General features: G+C 40.1%; 1 protein-coding gene across 1 annotated transcript in view; it reads left to right on the top strand.

The window, feature by feature from the left end:
- Positions 1-18,781, top strand: part of CDC123 (cell division cycle 123) — a 51,244-nt gene that overhangs the window by 6,126 nt on the left and 26,337 nt on the right. Inside the window, exons 3-6 of the mRNA XM_024734185.1 lie at positions 3,742-3,799; positions 4,055-4,087; positions 10,766-10,861; positions 13,796-13,902. Coding sequence (XP_024589953.1) covers positions 3,742-3,799; positions 4,055-4,087; positions 10,766-10,861; positions 13,796-13,902 — 294 coding nt within the window. The remainder of the gene's footprint in view (positions 1-3,741; positions 3,800-4,054; positions 4,088-10,765; positions 10,862-13,795; positions 13,903-18,781) is intronic.

The raw sequence follows: 18,781 nt of genomic DNA, 5'->3' as shown, positions 1-18,781 counted from the left end.
TCCATGTTACAGTATGTGTGAGAATTACTTTCCTTTTCAAGGCTAAATACTGCTCCATTGTATGGATTACCACATTTTGGTGCATCACTTTTTATCTCCTAACCTCACTTTATTTTTCAGTATAATACTTATTTCCATCTGACATCATTCCGTTAGTGGTTCTATTAGAATACAGTCTTCATGAGAACAGGGACTTGGACAGTTGTGTTCCCAGCTCTTGGAACAGTGCCTGATACACAAGAGGTGCTTGATGAACGTTTCTTCAGTAAATGAACTCAGAAATGTAATTAGAATTGTGTATGTTTTCAGTAACACTAATTTTACCATAAATATGTATGTGTGTGTGTGGGTCGGATTCGGGTGGTTTGACTCAGCGCTCCCAAGTAGGTGCCAATCTTCACTGTCCCCTTTTGGCCCCGGGAGTTCTTTCTTTCCTGATCGTCTCCCTTAAGGAGAATGACAATAGATGCCAATTATAAAACACATGTTAGATTCATTCATGTTTTGAATCTTCACAACTGCAGAGTAGCTACTGTCATCCTCGTTTTATAGATGGGATTCTGGTGCCATGCTCGCGACTAACAGAGGCAGAACTGACATATTCTGACGTCTGTCTGCCTCCAAAGCCAGTGCTCTCACATTTCCCACGGCTTTTAGGTACCAGCTCAGTGCTAGCTGTGATGTAGAAAACAGAATACTTCTAAATATTAACATCAACTCAGTCCTCAGCATTTAGAGGTTTACCTTGGAAAGCAATTCTGGTGAACTTGCTAGTGCACACACTCCATCATCTTTTACGTTTCAGTGACACATCCCATGGTAGGAATTGCAATAAGTTTTTCTGAAGAACTGTATGGATGCAGCGACCACAAATATTTTTTTTTAATGTATTTTGTTATACTAACAAAAATCAAAAGTGGTGTTTTAGAGTGCTAAATGCATTCTCAAGTTCATTGAGTACCTTTTGTGTTGTTATTTCATGATAGTCATCTGTATTGCCTAAAGTCAGTGACTTAAAACGTGACCATTTTATGTGTCAATGTTTGCTCAGCTGGGTGTTGAGAGATACTTCTCCTTGGGTCTCTGCATGTCTTTTGAGCAGAGGCACTGACAGCTTTTGTTCCTGATTGTCTTGTCAAAGACGTTTATGCAGCAGATGGCCTTGGAAGATAGAGATAGTGTCTCTCCCTAGCAGAGAGCAGGCTTGTTACTGTCTAGTACAGATAAAGACAGTGTCACCTCTTGGGTCAAAGACCAGCCAGGTTTACCTGCAGCTCATTATAAAAGATGAGATTCTCTAAGTTCAGGGTTCCTCAGTTGTAACACAAACCTGGGTCACTCCTTGACCTTCCACGGGGCGTGAGGGGCCAGAGGGAACTGATTCGAAGATGGAGCTCATGCTTTGTACTGTGAGTCCTTTGTTTCTGACCCAGGAGTCCCCTGTCTTCTGCCAGAGTCCATGAACTCTGGCAGGCTAACTTGTTAGCTTGCAAGTGGGGTAAAATCTCAGAGCCTCTGTAATGCTCGACACTGGGCAAGTCTTCTGTTGGTCTTGCTGAGGTCGCTCTTGCGGCTGTAGTTGTCTGGTGGCTTGACCATAAAAACTGGATGGTTTTAAGATGCCTCACTCATGTCTGGCAGCGGACGCTGACTGTCACCTGGGCTTCTCTTCCTTTGTGATTTCTCAGCCTCAGACTCAGCTCCTTTACGTGGTGGTGGCAACATTCCAAAAACGGGGGCACGGAAGCTGGAAAGACTTGACACCTAGGTTCAGCATCACATGGTGTCGCTTGTGCTACATTTTGTTGGTCACAATGAGTCTTGAAGCCAGTTTGAATTAAAGGGGCGGGAAAATGGATGCCATTTCTTGATGGGAAGAGTGGCAAAGTCACCCTGCAAAGGGGCATGTCAAGATGGGAAGAATTGTTGTGGCCATCTTTGTAAATACATCATCAGAGTTTCTTGTTTTTGTTTTTCCCATTCATTGTGATGTGTACTTGGTGGGCTCTTTCGTTCTAGAACAGTTAAAAATATTATGTCTTTGATCATTTCCTCTTATTTTCTTGCTTCTCTTTCTGGAACTCCTATTATTTAGAGGCTGGGTCTACTGGATTAATTCTCTGAATTTTATCATTTCTTCCCTATTGTCTGTCTTCTTAGTTTTACTTTCTGGAAAATTTCCTTGATTTTGCCATTCATTCTGTTGAATTTTTAGATTTCGGCTACCACATTTTCAGTTTCTACAAGTCCAACCTTGTCCTCTGGCCTCCTCTCATGAATGCAGTACCTTTTATCTTTGAGGATATTTATGATTTAAAAAATTATTTTTCATCTGGTTCCTGTATTGTCTTTATTTCATCCATGTACCTTTTCTCTCTCTTTTTAAAAACTCTTTTCTCATCTTGGAGCCTTTCTTTAGTTTTCTCATGATTCTAGGCCATTATTCATATTTTAAGAGTGAGGGATGGACACACACACACACACACACACACACACACACACACACGCAGAAACTTTGTGTGCCCGGGTGGGGCTTGTTAAGAGTGCCAGCATCCAGTAGGTATTGATGGAAGATTCCCAGATGACAGTTATTTGTGAGTCTTTCCCAGGGGGTTTTCCAGTATCTACAGAGATGAGTCCTCTAATCTGTCTGTATTGGGGGAGCAGGGAGGGAGGAAGGGGACTAGAGGTCTCACTGTTAACGTGACTTCCACTTATGACTTCGTCGTATTCTAGCATTTCACCCCGATTTTCCTCTAGGGCATTAAGGACCGGAGCCCTTACCTGGTTTGGTCCACGGAGGAGGTTGAGTTGCTGGGGTGTGCCAGCTGAGGACAACTCGGCGTGCCTCCCTGCGCCCTTCACGGACTTCACTCAGGTCACCCCTTTTGAAGCCGGAGCTGTGGTCCCATCGTGTGTGATGGCTCCAGGGTCTGCCTGTTGCCAACTGGGTCCCCCCGCCACTGGCTTTCTGTTTTCCAGACTTTTGTTGTCTCTTCTCTGCAGTTGTCTCCTCTCTGGTGCCTTTTCCCTTGGGATCTTATAAATCATTTAAGTAGCATTTCAAGAGGGAGTTCTTCATAGGCCTGGGCAGTGTCGCTGCCTCTGCGGTCTTTCAGCCCTTGCTTCGCCCCAGGCGGTAAGGATTGGCTGTTAATGGCCCTTTTCAACACCCACTTTGCCCACTGGCTCCTTCTAAGACAGCATGTCTGAGTATGTCTTTCTCTTCCTCCCCCATGCCCTCCAGTGGTGCCAGTCCAGATCCAGGGTAACTCCTGCCACCAGCCCACACACGCTGTTTTCACTATGTAAACAAAAGATTTTTGGCTGCGCCCGCAGGGTGTCCAGCGGTTGCCCGGAACAGCTCCTGCAGCAGTTCCTTCTGTGGCTTCCTTCATCCCGTCTGGTCTTCCTTGTCTTGGGCAGCACTTTCTCTTATATCGGGATTGAGACTGGATTCTTAGTGTCCTCACAGGTGGAGTTTGAGTTTTTCTTTTCCTTGTTTCTAGTGATTTCTGAGAAGAGGGCAGGAAGTTTTTATTCCACCATCTCTTATTGGACGTGTAGTCTTCTTAATTTCATGTTGGTTTTTATTAGTTTCTGTCTCAAAAAGTGAACTTTTCCTAACATTTTCCTCCAATTCTAAGGCTTTTTAAAATATATATACTCAGCACACCTGCAGTTATGACTGCACAGCACCAAAGCTTTCTCCTGCTCAATTGAAATTTTATGTTCTTCCAGGGAAGATCCGCCAACATGTTCTCAGCCAGACAGTGATAATGAAGCAGAAGAAATACAGGTTGGTTCAAAATAATATAAACTGTTCCATAACGTGTTCTCATCAAAATGTTCTCTGAAATGGTTCTGGCTTTGAGATCTCAGCATAGATTCAGTCAAGTGAGAAATTACATGAAAATTTCCCTTGGACACATACTTTGTGTTCAGGAAAAGCTGTCTCCTGTGTATGGGTGATTTTTAGATGGGGCACTGCTTTTTGGAAGCCCAGTACACTGTCCACATTTAACGTTCTGTTTCTGTCCTCCTCTCCACGCAGTGGTCGGACGACGAGAACACAGCCACGCTTACGGTAAGAGCCTTGAGGTGTGGGGACCACCTCGCGCTGTCCCCCTGGGGTGCTTCCGGGTTTCAACACAGATCACTCTAAATCCCCATTTACTCACCTTTTCAAGCTTTTATTTATTATTTTGAAAAATAACTTAAATCACTGTTTACAGGCAAACATGGTGCGCCCTTTTTTCCCTTTTATTTTTATTTTCATTTAAAAAATAAATAAATAAATAAAAATAAAAAATACACCTTTATTTTATTTTTTGGCCATGCATGTGGGATCTTGCTTCCCCAACCGGGGATCGAACCTGTGCCCCCTGCATTGGAAGGACGGAGTCTTAACCACCGGATGGCGAGGGAAGCCCCTCCCTTTAATTTTTTTATTTTTAATTTTTTAAATTTATTTAATTTGTTTATATTTGGCTGCGTTGGGTCTTCGTTGCTGCACGCGGGCTTTCTCTAGTTGTGGCGAGCGGGGGCTACTCTTTGTTGCGGTGCACAGGCTTCTCATTGCAGTGGCTTCTCTTGTTGTGGAGCACGGGCTCTAGGCACCGGGCTTCAGTAGTTGTGGCATGTGAGCTCAGTAGTTGTGGCTCCTGGGCTCTAGAGCGCAGGCTCAGTAGCTGTGGCGCACGGGCTTAGTTGCTCCGTGGCATGTGGGATCTTCCCGGACCAGGGCTCTAACCCCTGTCCTCTGCATTGGCAGGTGGATTCTTAACCACTGTGCCACCAGGGAAGTCCCTGTAGAAGTTGACTGAGCATGTTTTAGTCTTTCAGGCTAAGAGTGTTGTCAAATTCAACTTAAAATATGTTTTAACAAAAATCTTTTTAAAGGAATGAGAGTATTTCTAAAAATATGGGAGGCAAATGAAGCTTCTCATACTTTGAGATAAAAGCGAAAGATTTATGTAAAATTGCTTACAAATAAATGTAAAGGCACAATAAAGGAAACTAGTTTTAGAGGAGGGTATATTCTAATGCAATTCTAAATAGGAGATATTCCTGTTTATTTTGATGGAAGAGATATGATGTCCAGGGTACAAGGGGAAAAAAGTGCAGGTGCCTAAACATTTCCTTAGGTGTAAAAAGTGTGCCCACACATGCAGAAAAGGCAAGTTTACATGTTTTATTTTACTCTGGATATCACTCAGGTCAGTTCCTCTCCTTTTAGAAAAATTCTGTTCAGTTCAGCATACATCTTAGCTTTTGCCCATATTCAGCGCCCTGTAGTAGGTTCTATGAAGTAAATAAAGATGACTATGATTTGACTCCTGACGTTAGGGAGTATATAAACCAGTGAGGAAAGATGCTCCAATTTGGGGGTGATGACGAAGTGCTGTCAAACAGAGAGGACAGGGCTTCCCTGGCGGTGCAGTGGTTGAGAGTCCGCCTGCCGATGCAGGGGACACGGGTTCGTGCCCCGGTCCGGGAAGATCCCACATGCCACGGAGCGGCTGGGCCCGTGAGCCATGGCCGCTGAGCCTGCGCGTCCGGAGCCTTTGCTCCGCAGCGGGAGAGGCCACAGCAGTGAGAGGCCCGCATACCGCAAAAAAACCCCAGAGAGGACGGTTACCACCAGGGGCATCTAGAAATAATTCAAGGGAGAAGTGATATTTGGCCTGGATGCTAAGTGTAAGGATGATCAGTATCAACTCATGTTTTTTTAGTATAGATAGATAGATACAGAAATTAATAATGTGTGTGTGTGTATTTACCAAACTCTGCTTAGCTCTAAAAGTGACATAATGACATCATGGTGGCAGTGAGCACACCTAGTGCCCTGATCTTGGTGTCTAAATAGCATTCTCCACTAAAAGGAGTTGAAGCTCCTTGAGAAATTAAAGAATGGGGGTGGCATGGTAAAGATGAGCCTGCAACAACTTGTGTCAGAAAGTAAGAACTATGGGTCATGACACAGAGGACCCAAAAGTTAGCCTGAATGGGCTCCCACTGGCCTCATATGTGAACATCATAACAAAACAATAATAATAATGGAGTATAACCATTGACTAAAATTAGAATCCATGGTCCCATATTGACATAAACAAATGGTTAAATTAAATAAATGGAGCAGAAGAGAAAGCCCTTCTTTATAGTAGAAAAGACACCAACTGATAATTGTAGAAGGAATGATAGAATTGGAAATCACCATTAGCAACCATTATAGTAATAATTGATGGAATAGATGTTAAAATTCATGGGTGAATATTTGATGAGGATACTTGAGTATTCTCAAAGTTATGTCCACCAAAATTACTTACTAGTTGTAAAGAGAAAAACAGTACCTTCACAGTGGAAAGAGCTGGCACCAGTGTGACCAAAGTTAACCTTCTCAGTGATGGGACAGACCTACATCGCCTGTCTCCTCGTACAAGGCACAGAAGGACACATCACCTGCCAACAATGCACAACCTGAATCCAGTCATGAGGAAACAACCAGCAAACTGAACGTTTTAGAAATTACATAGAGTCGCTGCCCTGTACTCTCCAAAACGTTAGGGTCATGAAAGATAAAGAGCAACAGAGAGAGGAAATGTTACAGCTGAAAGGAGATTAAGGAGACACGACAAGGAAATGCAGTGCTCGATTCTAGACTGGGTCCTGAGCCAGAGGAAAATGTTCCATTTTTCTTTTGCTATAAAAGACGTTATCAGGACAATGGGCACATTTTGAATAAGATCCATAGATGAGATAATGGTATTGTATCCACGTTACCTCCCTGATTTTGATAATTCGGCTGGGTTATGTAAAAAAAAGTTACTGCTTTACACACACACACACATCCCCCCCACACACACCCCACATCCCCCCACCCCTACCCCTGCCTACTTATATGTAGAAAGGGAGTTGAGGGGGAGAATGATAAAGCAATGTGGTAAAGTGCCTGAGTGAAGAGTGTGTCGAAATTCTTGTTACTCTTCTTTTAATGCTTCTGAAAGTCTCAAATTATTTCAAAATGAAAAATTAAAAAGTGATTGGGTTTCACTGGGGAGAGCTAGATGTTGGGCAGGGGAGCTTTCAGGGCAGAAGAGCACTCTCAGAAGAGGAATGTGAGCCAGGACCCAAGGAGGGAAAATTACCACTGCAAGTAATTAGTAATTAGTGTAGTGACAGAAGTGCCAAATTAAAAATGGAACCAAGTAGTCAAGATGGATAAATTCCAAAGGCACAATGGTGAATTTCAAAGAGCAAGTTGCCAAAAGTATAGATATTAAGTGACAACAGTTACTTTAAATTTTTTAAATGTTATGTTTTATGGACAGGCACACGTAGTATAACATCAGGACTGTAGAAGAATATGCCCACTCCTGTAATGATGGTTGCCTGTGGGGAGAGGGAAGCATTAGGGAGGAGTGCAAGGAGATTAGGAACTTCATTAGTATCTGTGATGTTTTTTCCTTAAGAAACTTAAAGGTCTGGATCAGACATGTCAAACTGTTGAATGTATGGATCCAGGTATATATTTTTTGTATATTTAAAACATTTATTTCATGATTAAAACATTTTTTTTTAAAGAAATAACCTTTCTGATGGGTGTGATACAGGGGGGCTGTGGTGGGTAAAGTTGGAAAGATAGGTGAGTTTGGATCATAGAAAGTTCATGGATATGATTTAAAATGTGGATTTTATCTGACTTAAAACAGGAACCTTTTCTCAGACAACTGAGGTGTTCCGCGAATTTAAAATCGACTTGAACTGTGAGCTTAAAAGAACCCTATTACTAGTTAAATCTGTTAAAAGATAATTTTCAGGAAAAGGTAGAATAATGACAACACGTTGAAGGCTGTATTTAACTCATGAGGGAACCAGGCAGATGTTATAACTGTCTCAAAAGAGAACCCAAAGGACAGACACATTTATAGATTAGGAGTATTGAGATGAATACGTGGGAGGGAAGATAGCTGATTTCCACCAGACAGGGTAGAATTTTCACGTCTGTAAGAAATACTTCTCATTGTTTTCACTTACCTATAATTCACCAAGTTGTAAACTAGCTCGCAGACCCAGCTAGAATCAGGTAACCCAGAAAGTGCTATATGTATAGAATACATAGTCTTTCACTGAAAGCACAGATTTTTCTGTACAATACATAAACTTTTCATCATTTAAATTTGTTTTAGTATCCTTATGGCAGGATTTCTTAAAGTTGAATTGGAGGATTTGAGGGAATCGATTGCCTCTTTTAAAATGTATCGATGATACAGAATAGCCAATACTTTACAATAACTATAAATGAAGTATAACCTTTAAAAATTGTCAATCACTATATTGTATACCTATAACTTATATGGTAAAGAAAAAATGTAATACAGAAATATAAAGCAATCCTTATATGTGAATTTTTATGGGATAGGAAAATTAAATTGTTTTGTCTTTGAAGATTGAACCCCTCATATTGTACAATTTGTGTAACTGTGCCATTTATCAAAAATATTGCTAATGCAGATCTTAGATGACTTTTTATGGATAGAGCTCTAGGGTAGCCAAACCAGCAACTTCAGGGGATTCTAAGGAAATTACTGCCTTAACAGAAATGAGGGAGAGATGAATGGAAGATAAAGGACTCAAGGCTGTTATTCGTTTTGTAAACCTCTCTAAATGGCTACAGTTTAGTTTCACGTATCTAAGCAGAAGAAGAAGAACAGAGGATGGAGATGGAGGCAGGCTGTCAGATAACTAACTGAAAGATGCTGCTGACCAGTCCAGAGGTCACGTACACCTGCAGCAGAAAGAAAGGAAGTCCAGCCTGCCCTTGATCTCTGCCTGCACTCACTAGCCTGTTGCTTAAAGCTGGTATCTTGTCTGGGGAGTATGTTACCTTTTTTTTTTTTTTTAACTTTCATTTTTTGTTCTGTGTCTCTGTGTCTTGAGTCATAGTTTTTTCTCATAACTGGATTAGATCTTGGGGATCAGCATAAGCCATTTTTCTTTTTGGTATTTGATTATTTATTGCTGAATAACAAGTCATCCTAAAACTTTGTGACTTGAAACAATAATAATCTTTTCCTTTTTTAATTTTAAAAAATTGTATACAATTTTTAAAGGTTATACTCCATTTACAGTTTTACAGAATAATGCATCATTCCTTGTGTCGTACAATAATATATCCTTGTAGCCTCTCTTACACCCAGTAGTTTGTACCTCCTACTCCCTTAGCTTATTCTAGACCTATTGTAACTTTTTTTCCCCTTGTGGAAGAACTTGTCATGACTGGACTTTTTCAGTATTTGCAGTTGCCAGTAGGGGGCAGCAAATATAAAGGAAAAAAGTGACTGCGGAGCATCAGTGTTAGTGTTTTTGTATTCTTGTCTCTCCTGCAGGCCCCACTTCCATCTCTCTTACTCCCCTCTTCTCTACTTTATGTCCATGTGCTCCTGATGGTGACAGAAGGCTCGAGGGAGAGCATAATTGTAATTACGTTTACGTTCTGTCACCACTGTATTTCTACTTATTTCCTGGTTGAAACAACACTTAGAATGTTTTGGTTACTCACCAGTACAAAATACACATTTTAGGGACTTCCCTGGTGGCACAGTGGTTAAGAATCCGCCTGCCAATGCAGGGGACACGGGTTCGAGCCCTCATCCGGGAAGATCCCACATACCGTGGAACAACTAAGCCCGTGCACCACAACTACTGAGCCTGCGCTCTAGAGCCCATGAGCCACAACTGCTGAGCCCATGTGCCACAACTACTGAAGCCCGCGCGCCTAGGGCCTGTGCTGTGCAACAAGAGAAGCCACTGCAATGAGAAGCCCGCGCACCACAACGAAGAGTAGCCCCCGCTTGCCACAACTGGAGAAAGCCTGCGCGCAGTAACGAAGACCCAATGCAGCCAAAAATAAATAAATAAATAAATAAATTTGTAAAAAATAAAAATAGGGCTTCCCTGGTGGTGCAGTGGTTGAGAGTCCGCCTGCCGATGCAGGGGACACGGGTTCGTGCCCCGGTCCGGGAAGATCCCACATGCCGTGGAGCGGCTGGGCCCGTGAGCCGTGGCCGCTGGCGTCCGGAGCCTGTGCTCCACAACGGGAGGGGCCACAGCAGTGAGAGGCCCGCGTACCACACAAAAAATAAATAAATAAAAATTAAAAAAATACGCATTTTAAAATCAACCAGAAAGGAAAGAACATTTTAACTTCACCAAGGTCCTATTTTTAAATTTTGTTTATATTAAAACTTATCTGGAAATAGCAGCGTTTAAATACAGTTAACCGCATAATTTATTTCTTATTCTCATGAAGCCTTTTGGGGAAACGTCCAAGAACCTTTTCCTGCAAATGGAAAGGCTTCTGGCCCTTAAGTGCGAGGTATTATTTCTGAGAATTGGAGTATATGCACAGGTGATACTCTATCTGTCTCTCTTCATTTAATAGATACTGGTTTTATAGGTGCTAAGAGAACCGTTCATTCCTTCCTCACATCCCCAGGTGCCTTGTAACATCTGTCTCTTCAGCTTTGTGGGTCTTGATTGTTTTGGAAAGTGGCATTGGCACTTGTTATTTTTTTTTCCTTTTCAGATAAATGCTATTTGATCATTGATTTTATTTAGCTGAGTTCAGAAATTCTGATAGTAATTTGTATTCTAAATTATTTTTTACGCCCTGAAGTGTTGAACTTTGAGATTTTGATCTTGTTTTCTGTATTTGTTGTGATGATACTGACTTGCCCAAATGATTTCTTCTTTCTCTCTGTAGGCACCAGAATTTCCTGAGTTCACCACTAAAGTCCAAGAAGCTATCAATTCCCTGGGGGGCAGTGTATTTCCAAAGCTTAACTGGAGTGCCCCAAGGGTAGGAACACATCAGTAAATCTCTCACTGTGTGAATATTATTTGTTTTGCTATTCCATTTCGCTTTATATCCTCACAGAGGGTCTGATTATATTCCTAATTCTAGGGAATTCCGTGGAATTTATTTTTATTTTCCCTCTGTTATTTTATTTTCCTGATTTTGCAGTGCACTTCCCTGGGTCTGTGAAATGCTGTATATTTTGCCAATTGACAGTTTCAACCTCTTGTGTTGCTGATTGCGCTAGAAATCTGAGAAAAGCCTTTCTCTACCCTTTTCAAAACTTCACCTGTTCAGTTTGACAGAGAGATTTTTCTCTATTGAAAGGTAATAAAAATTAAAATGTCGTAGGATCTAGAAACAGCGGTTTGACAGATCACCTGACGTTTTCTTAAATTGTGTTTTATCATTTCAGCATTTCATTGACAAGATTTTTTTTTTAAGTTAAGGTCTGAAGGAAAATTCGTTATTTTTTCTACTATAGTAGAAAACAATTTTATGTCAGCAAGGCTCATTTAAGGAATCAAGACTTATCTGCATTTTCAAAAAATCATCTCATGTGCTTATCTTTTCTTATTCTAACATGAATGATAAATTGTACTTAATCTAATTTTTGTTTTTACTTATTAAAATTAGTGACACATAAACATAGTTTTTTTTAATTAATTTTTATTGGAGTATAGTTGCTTTACAATGTTGTGTTAGCTTCTACTGCACAGCAAAATGAATCAGCTATACAAATACATATATCCCCTCCCTTTTGGATTCCCCTCCCATTCAGATCACCACAGTGCATTAGGTAGAGTTCCCTGTGCTCTACAGTATGTTCCCATCAGTTGTCTATTTTATACATAGTATCAATAGTCTCTATGTGTCAATCCCAATCTCCCAGTTCATCCCACCCCACCTGTTTCCCCCTTTCTCTACATCTGTGTCTCTATTTCTGCTTTGCAGATAAGGTCACCTATACCATTTTTCTAAATTCCACATATATGCGTTAATATATGATATTTGTTTTTCTCTTTCTGACTGACTTCACTCTGTATGACACACTCTAGGTCCATCCACGTCTCTACAAATGACCCTATTTCATTCCTTTTTATGGCTGAGTAATATTCCATTGTATTACATATACAAAATAGTTTAAATTTTCAGAAGATCTGGAAGCTTCCTACAAAAATCAGCCAGTTCTGACACCGTTTTGCTTCACTATTTCCCACTGCTCAGAGGCAGCTGTTTTCAAATATTTTAGTACCTTCTTCTGTTCTTTTCCTCTACTTCTCTGTTCTTCTGTCTTAGATGTTTATTACTGACTTCCTGCTTTAGAACAGAAAGGTTCAGCTGTGTTTCATCTCCTGTCCCCACTACTTTATTTATTTATTTATCTATCTATCTATCTACCTTATCTATTTATTTATATCTATTTATTTATTTTTGGTTGCATTGGGTCTTTGTTGCTGCTCGGGCTTTCTCTAGTTGCATTGAGCGGGGGCTACTCTCTGTCGTGGTGCATGGGCTTCTTATTTCAGTGGCTTCTCATTGTGGAGCATGGGCTCTAGGTGCACAGGCTCAGTAGCTGTGGCTCGCGGGCTCTAGAGCACAGGCTCAGTAGTTGTGGCGCATGAGCTTAGTTGCTTCACGGCATGTGGGATCTTCCTGGACCAGGGCTTGAACCTGTGTCCTCTGCATTGGCAGGCGGATTCTTAACCACTGAGCAACCAGGGAAGGCCTGTCCCCACTGCTTTGTGTTCCACTGTCCTCATCATCAGAATGGCATACTTTGATTAGACAAGTATTCAGTGTTTCTCGTATTATGTTTATGCAAACACTACGTACATACCTGATACATACCGTACATTGCTTGTGTTTTCTTATTCAACATTTTGTTTTCCCTGGAGTTAATAACCGTCTTGTTTATTCAGTTGCATGGTTTTCTATGTATATACTGTTGTTTTAGTGGAGTTAAATTTGTGTGTTCAGTATACCATCTTTAACCAGAAGTTCATCATCCTTTTTCATTTGGAGAAATTTTAAAGAAGTTATTATAAAGAAGTTATTGAAACTCATTTTTAGTTTATCTATGAGCAGTAATTTGAGTTGTGCTTGACTACTGATCTGGCGTGAGGCTTTCTAGTTAAAATGCATAGATTATTTGTGATTTTAAGTTATTCCTTCATTTATTTTTTATTTAGTGAGTGCCGACTGTGTTCCAGTGCTTTCTTTCATACAGTGTGGATAACTGGACTTTTTTTTTGCAATCATTAGTTTTCTCAATTACTGTCCTGTGTCTGATCTGTCTATGGGAGAAGTACGTTTTTTAAACTACTTAATTATTCTATCATTTTTAGGCATATTTCGCTGAGGTTTGTGCCTCCTGTGTCTGCTCTTCTTACTTTTTTTGGGTGCATATATTTGAGGCTTTCACCATTTAAAATTGTGATGGTTCAGAGTATGTCACCTCCTCCCTCCCAGATTTGATAGACATGGGTCTTAACTGTTGCAGTCATCCAACTTCAGGGTTCCAGCCGTCTCTCCCCAGAAACAGGCAGAAAGGAAGGTTCTCTATTTTCTTAGTCGCTGGTCAGGCTGTTTTTTTATGCCTGAATCTTCTAGCTGAAGTGTCAGCATTTCTGATATCTCTTTATCCCCTTCTTTCATCATCAGTGAGGAAGACATAGGGCAGTGCTTGGGCCTGAGCTGAAAGGTGAGAACCTGAACATCTTGGTTCAAAACTGAGTATCCGACATGCAGTGGTGATGCTGTTACTTGTTTAGAACTGTAACTTGACATTTGACAGTATAGCTAAAATTTCTTACCTGACTTTTTTCTTCATCCCCTTCAGGTTATATGCATTGTTGATTTTGGCTATAGGCTTGAACTTCATTCATAGCAACTAACTTGGAATATATACTAAGTAGCATGTGCTCTATTATTTAGGACGCATACTGGATAGCAATGAATAGTTCTCTGAAATGTAAAACGCTCAGCGACATCTTCCTACTGTTCAAGAGTTCTGATTTCATCACTCGTGACTTCACCCAACCGTAAGTATGTCTCTTGTTCTCTTATGTCAGTAGTTTCAGTACTTGTGAGTTTTTCTACAGGTGAAATTCCATTAGTTCTAGTACTATCGTAAACAACAGATCCACATACCAAGGCTGTTTCATTTTCTCAAATGACCTATTAAAGCAAACCTTTCTTTTCCATTGACAGCTAATGCTGTATAATGAATATCCCTAAATATCAAGGGCTTTCTGTGTATCTGCCCAGTAAATATAGTGGTAATTTTTTTCTTATTATAAAGCTAATATATGCTTATCATAGAAAAATAAAAGTGGGCACTATAGCTAAACAAAAACAGGAAATGTAAAAGCATTCATGATCTCGCCACAGTTGGTTTTATATACTTCCAGGATTCTGTCTGTGCATAGGTATAATATAGATACACCTGTCTCTAACTGTATTCCAGTTTTTTAAAACAAAAATGGGATCATATAGTTCATATTGCTTATGAGGCTGCTTTTGCACTTAATCAGTATATATCAAACATCTTTATGTGTCATTAAATATTAAACACATCATTATTTTAAACTTGCTTCAGAGTATTCCACTGGACAGCTATAGCATCATTTATTTCATTAGTTCTCTCTTCTTATTTGTCTCTTTTCTCTTCTTCTTAGTCCTGCAGTGAATATCCTTGAGCTAAATCTTTGCGTGCTTTCCTGATTTTTTTTCCTTAGGATAAATTCCTAGACGTGGACTTGCTGTTTTCTTCCCTCTGCTAGTTACTCTGTAACTAATCCTTCATCGCAGGCAGACAGCCCACCTGCACTGCTGCACTGTAGGCGATCTCTTTATGCTTCTTTTGTTCTGTCATCAAACAGCAGTTATTCTTCTAGATGTCTTATCCTACCCCATTTTAAATCCGAAATCTCAATTAAACTATCCTTTTATCTGATCTCTAAAATAAAGCATATCAAAAAAATCCAGAAACTAAGCAGGTACACGGGTGAATACATACCTACATCATGTATGCATGCCACTTCTTCCCCATCCATCCAGTTCAGTTTGCCCTGCTCATTCATCCCCTTTCAGCCTCAAATCCTTTTTCGAAGAGGAGCCTGGCATAAAGAAAATACATTCCCTACAAGTCAGTTGTGCATCATCTCTTTTGCATCTGGTTCTGCAGCTTGGGCATATGGTTTTAGTATTAAATTAAGAAAACGAAGTTAAGTAATAATAAATGAGTGTGATTGTATCGCTAGTTTATTATAAAAGGACTTTACCTGTATTGGTTTTTCTGGTTCACTTACAGAAAAAGCTTTATGTTGTTCTGACATTTAGGTGTCAGCCTTTTATGGGCGTGTTGGCACAGGTGTTATGAGGTGTTTGCGTTAGTAACAATGCAGCAGCATTTTCGTTCCGGGAGACACCCTCTGATTAGAGGAAGTCGTGGCCCTCTCTTTTTTTTTTTGCCATTGTAGAGCTTTTTGATATTGAATGCTTTTGTAAAGAGGCCTTGGAATATATTACATTAAAATACTCTGTACCTGTTAATTCATTTGATATGGATTTTTATGCACCTTTGATGTTAGTTGCAGTGAGTATATGAGGACATTTCCTCTCCAAAAATTATAAATCACTTCTAATTCTCTGTGGTTGATAGCTTTTAAATCATCTTTGCACCCTAGCAGCCTGCTGGCTCCTCTTAGCCCACCTCTCCTTTTTTGTCTTACATGAATTTAGCCCCGATTCCAGTGAAAGGTAGAAATACCAGTCAGTCATTTTGCGTTTTGTACTTTTTGACTTTTGCATGGGGAAGAAGTTAAATCAGCAAGTACATTTGAGGCCTTGGATTAGGAGTGTTTATCCACAGAATACCATCTTTCTCCTCATGTAAATAATTGGGAGTTGGCAGGATAAACACCAAGCCCTGAGCTCGCAGCCTTTCAGACCGGTGGTACTCACAGTCACCTTTTCTGGAAATCTTTGTCGGTAGTCAGTTGCGTAACGATAAGTCTTGTTACTCCAGAAAAATCCCTATTGATTGGGTCTTTAATGAAAGACGAACTTTTGTCACAGAGGCCTTTCTGGACCCCTTAAAGATTAAGAATACAATACTTTAAATTGGACAGGATCTTATCAGTGATTTAATTTGACTCTTCAGTCAGTTAGAAAATTGAGGCCTGAATCTGCTCAGTAATTTGTTTCCATCAACTAGTTAATAGAACCAAAACCAGAATATAATTTCAGTAACATCATTCTAAATGTTCTCTGTATTTTCACTTAATAAAGTTATAAATTCCTTCTTTTCTAAATGCTTCAAAGTAAAATATTATAGAATGTGATAAAAGATAAAATATTATAGTATATAATTATGTACATAAAATTATGTAATATTATGAAAATTATGTTATACTCTTTGGGAGCTTGCTTCAACAAGAGAAACAAAGATGTTATAGTTAGGATTACAGGTTAACAGAGGGCCAACCAAAAAGAGTTCACACACAGTGTTTTTAAAAATACATTATTTAGCAAGGAGTCTGGAGATGGGCTATTTCCATCTATAATGGTTAAGTCACAGCTCATCAGGGTCACCAGGGACCAGTTCTTTCAGTCTTTCTCTCTGTCATCCTTGGCTTACTGGCTTGGTATTTGGGTTTATCACCTAATGGTTACAAGGTGGCTGGTATTTTGCAGGTATGGTATGAAGATGACTATATCTTAGTCAAAAATATGAGGGGTTGCATCTAATTTCTCTCATTCTTCTCTGTGAGCAAGTAAAGCATTCTGGAAGCTTCCCAGGAGACTTCCTGATAGGCTCACAGTCACACAGTTACTCAGCCTCATCCAGTAGTTGGCAGAGGGAACAGAGACGCCATGATTGGTTTAGAGCAGAGGCTCTCCAACTTTAGCTCGGATTAGAGTCACCTGGCGAATTTGGTAAAACACGGCTTGCTGGTCCCCACCCCCAGAGTTTCTGATTCACTAGGCTGGGAGTGGGGCCCAAGAATATAATTTCTAACCTGTTCCCAGGTGACCCTGATGCTGCGGGTGCAGGCCCACGCCTCGAGGGCTGTGCACTTAGATGTACATGTGCATCCCTGGGATTCCACAGGTCCACCTGTCCTCCTCCGAACAGTCACAGAATTTTGTTGGCAAGGATAAAGGTTGGGAATAGCTAGAGGGTAGACCACCAGTACTGTCTGCCACAGTTGTAATTTGACATGGACTAGTAAGTACTCTTATTCTTTCTGTTTGTCAAGTGGTTATTGTACCCAAGAAGCTTTAAAAAGTGGAGGTTGAAATATTGACACCATTAGCATAATCTGTCTGCATTATACTTGCTGAGTGAATTATTTGCCCAGATGAACTTTCTGTGTAATTAGACTTGTTGAGTCAGAAGGCTGCTTTCACTGGTTATGTTATTGATTAGGTGTCACTTCAGTAGGCCAAGGCCAGAAGAAAAATATCTGGCCTTCAATTGGCATTTAGAAGAAAGGGCAGAGAGAGAATTAATCCATTGTTTCTCTGAGAGGCTCATGACTGAGGAAGTTAGAGTTACTAGATACCAGGAAAGTTTACTTGTCTTAGTAATTCAAGCACAGTTATGATCAGCACAATTTTTATACGTTTTGTTCTTAAGATTATCACAAAACTGGCTATTAATCCTAAAATTCAGCAGCAAACAGTTTCAGAAGTAAAATGTTCTGCCTAAGTTGGACGTAACAGAACCTATTCCTTGTGATTTTTAAGGCCCATTTATTTAGGTGACAGTTTTTCACTTTAGATTGTTATAATTTTATTGTATTTTTTATTGAAGTGTAGCTGATTTACAATGTCTTGTTAGATTGTTATAATTTTAGAGAGCATATTTTCTCTCTTTTTGAAGAATTCTATGAAAATTCTAATGAACTCACCCAATCACCCTTAATTCAGTATCATTTTTTATCTTTCCTTTTCCACCACCAGTGAGATGTAAAAAATGGAATCTGTGTACCTGAACTCTCATTTTAGATCCTAGTGAGCAGTAAAATCTTCAGCACCAGAACTTTGTGCTAAATATTCCCTGGGGGCCATGTTTTTCTTTTTTATTTCTGCCCTTGACATCATTTTTTTTCCTTATATACTTAAGAGTTGTTTTCCGTGAGGTATAATACCGTAACCTTCCAACGTTTTAGGAAAGCTTACGAATGAGGATGTGCCCTAGTGAATAGCTAGGCAGTAAAGAGTCTGCCACTTTAAAGCATTGTGATTTTGTGTACTGCCACCTTATAAAGCTTTAATGATGATGTTTTTTCTGATAGGAATGATCGAATTGTGACCTTAGTGTATTTAGGCGGTACCTAAGTTGTCTGGAGTCAGTTCACGTAGTTATTACTCTCCGAGTTTACTAATACTGTGATTTCTCTTTCCCCCATTCCTGCCACGTTGACTGGCCCGCACTAGAGAACTCACACAATTTAAGTTGGTAGCACTGTAAGTCTGTTCCTCCAATGCCAGAATCTAACACCTCACCCGTAACAAATAGGATTCATCTTTAACTTCAGTGTTCTCCACTAGAGCAGTCTCTTGGATTCTACTTCCATGGAGCTCTTTCTAGTTCAGTGTATTTCTTAATGTAGCACAGCTCATCAGATACACGTATCCTTCTTTCCTTGTAACAAAGCATATACTACATCCATAGTTTTCTCATTGTCTGCATTCCCCTAGTTCCACACGTGGGCATCCTTACCATTGAACGTATTGCCTTTGTTCTCTTTCAACGTGTGAAATAGTTGGAACATCATGATAAAAGCTATGTGTTGATCACAGTTAAGAAGTTCACAGAAAAGAGTATGTCCATCTTAAGACATGTTTAGGGCATCATGAATGTGCCTATTTATAGTAAGACCATTTGGCTGGTAGGACATGCAACCTGAG

The sequence above is a fragment of the Neophocaena asiaeorientalis genome, unplaced genomic scaffold (genome assembly GCF_003031525.2).
Source record: "Neophocaena asiaeorientalis asiaeorientalis breed wild unplaced genomic scaffold, Neophocaena_asiaeorientalis_V1.1 scaffold120, whole genome shotgun sequence".
NCBI lineage: Eukaryota > Metazoa > Chordata > Mammalia > Artiodactyla > Phocoenidae > Neophocaena > Neophocaena asiaeorientalis.
This window is presented reverse-complemented; position numbering and strand designations above follow the sequence as displayed.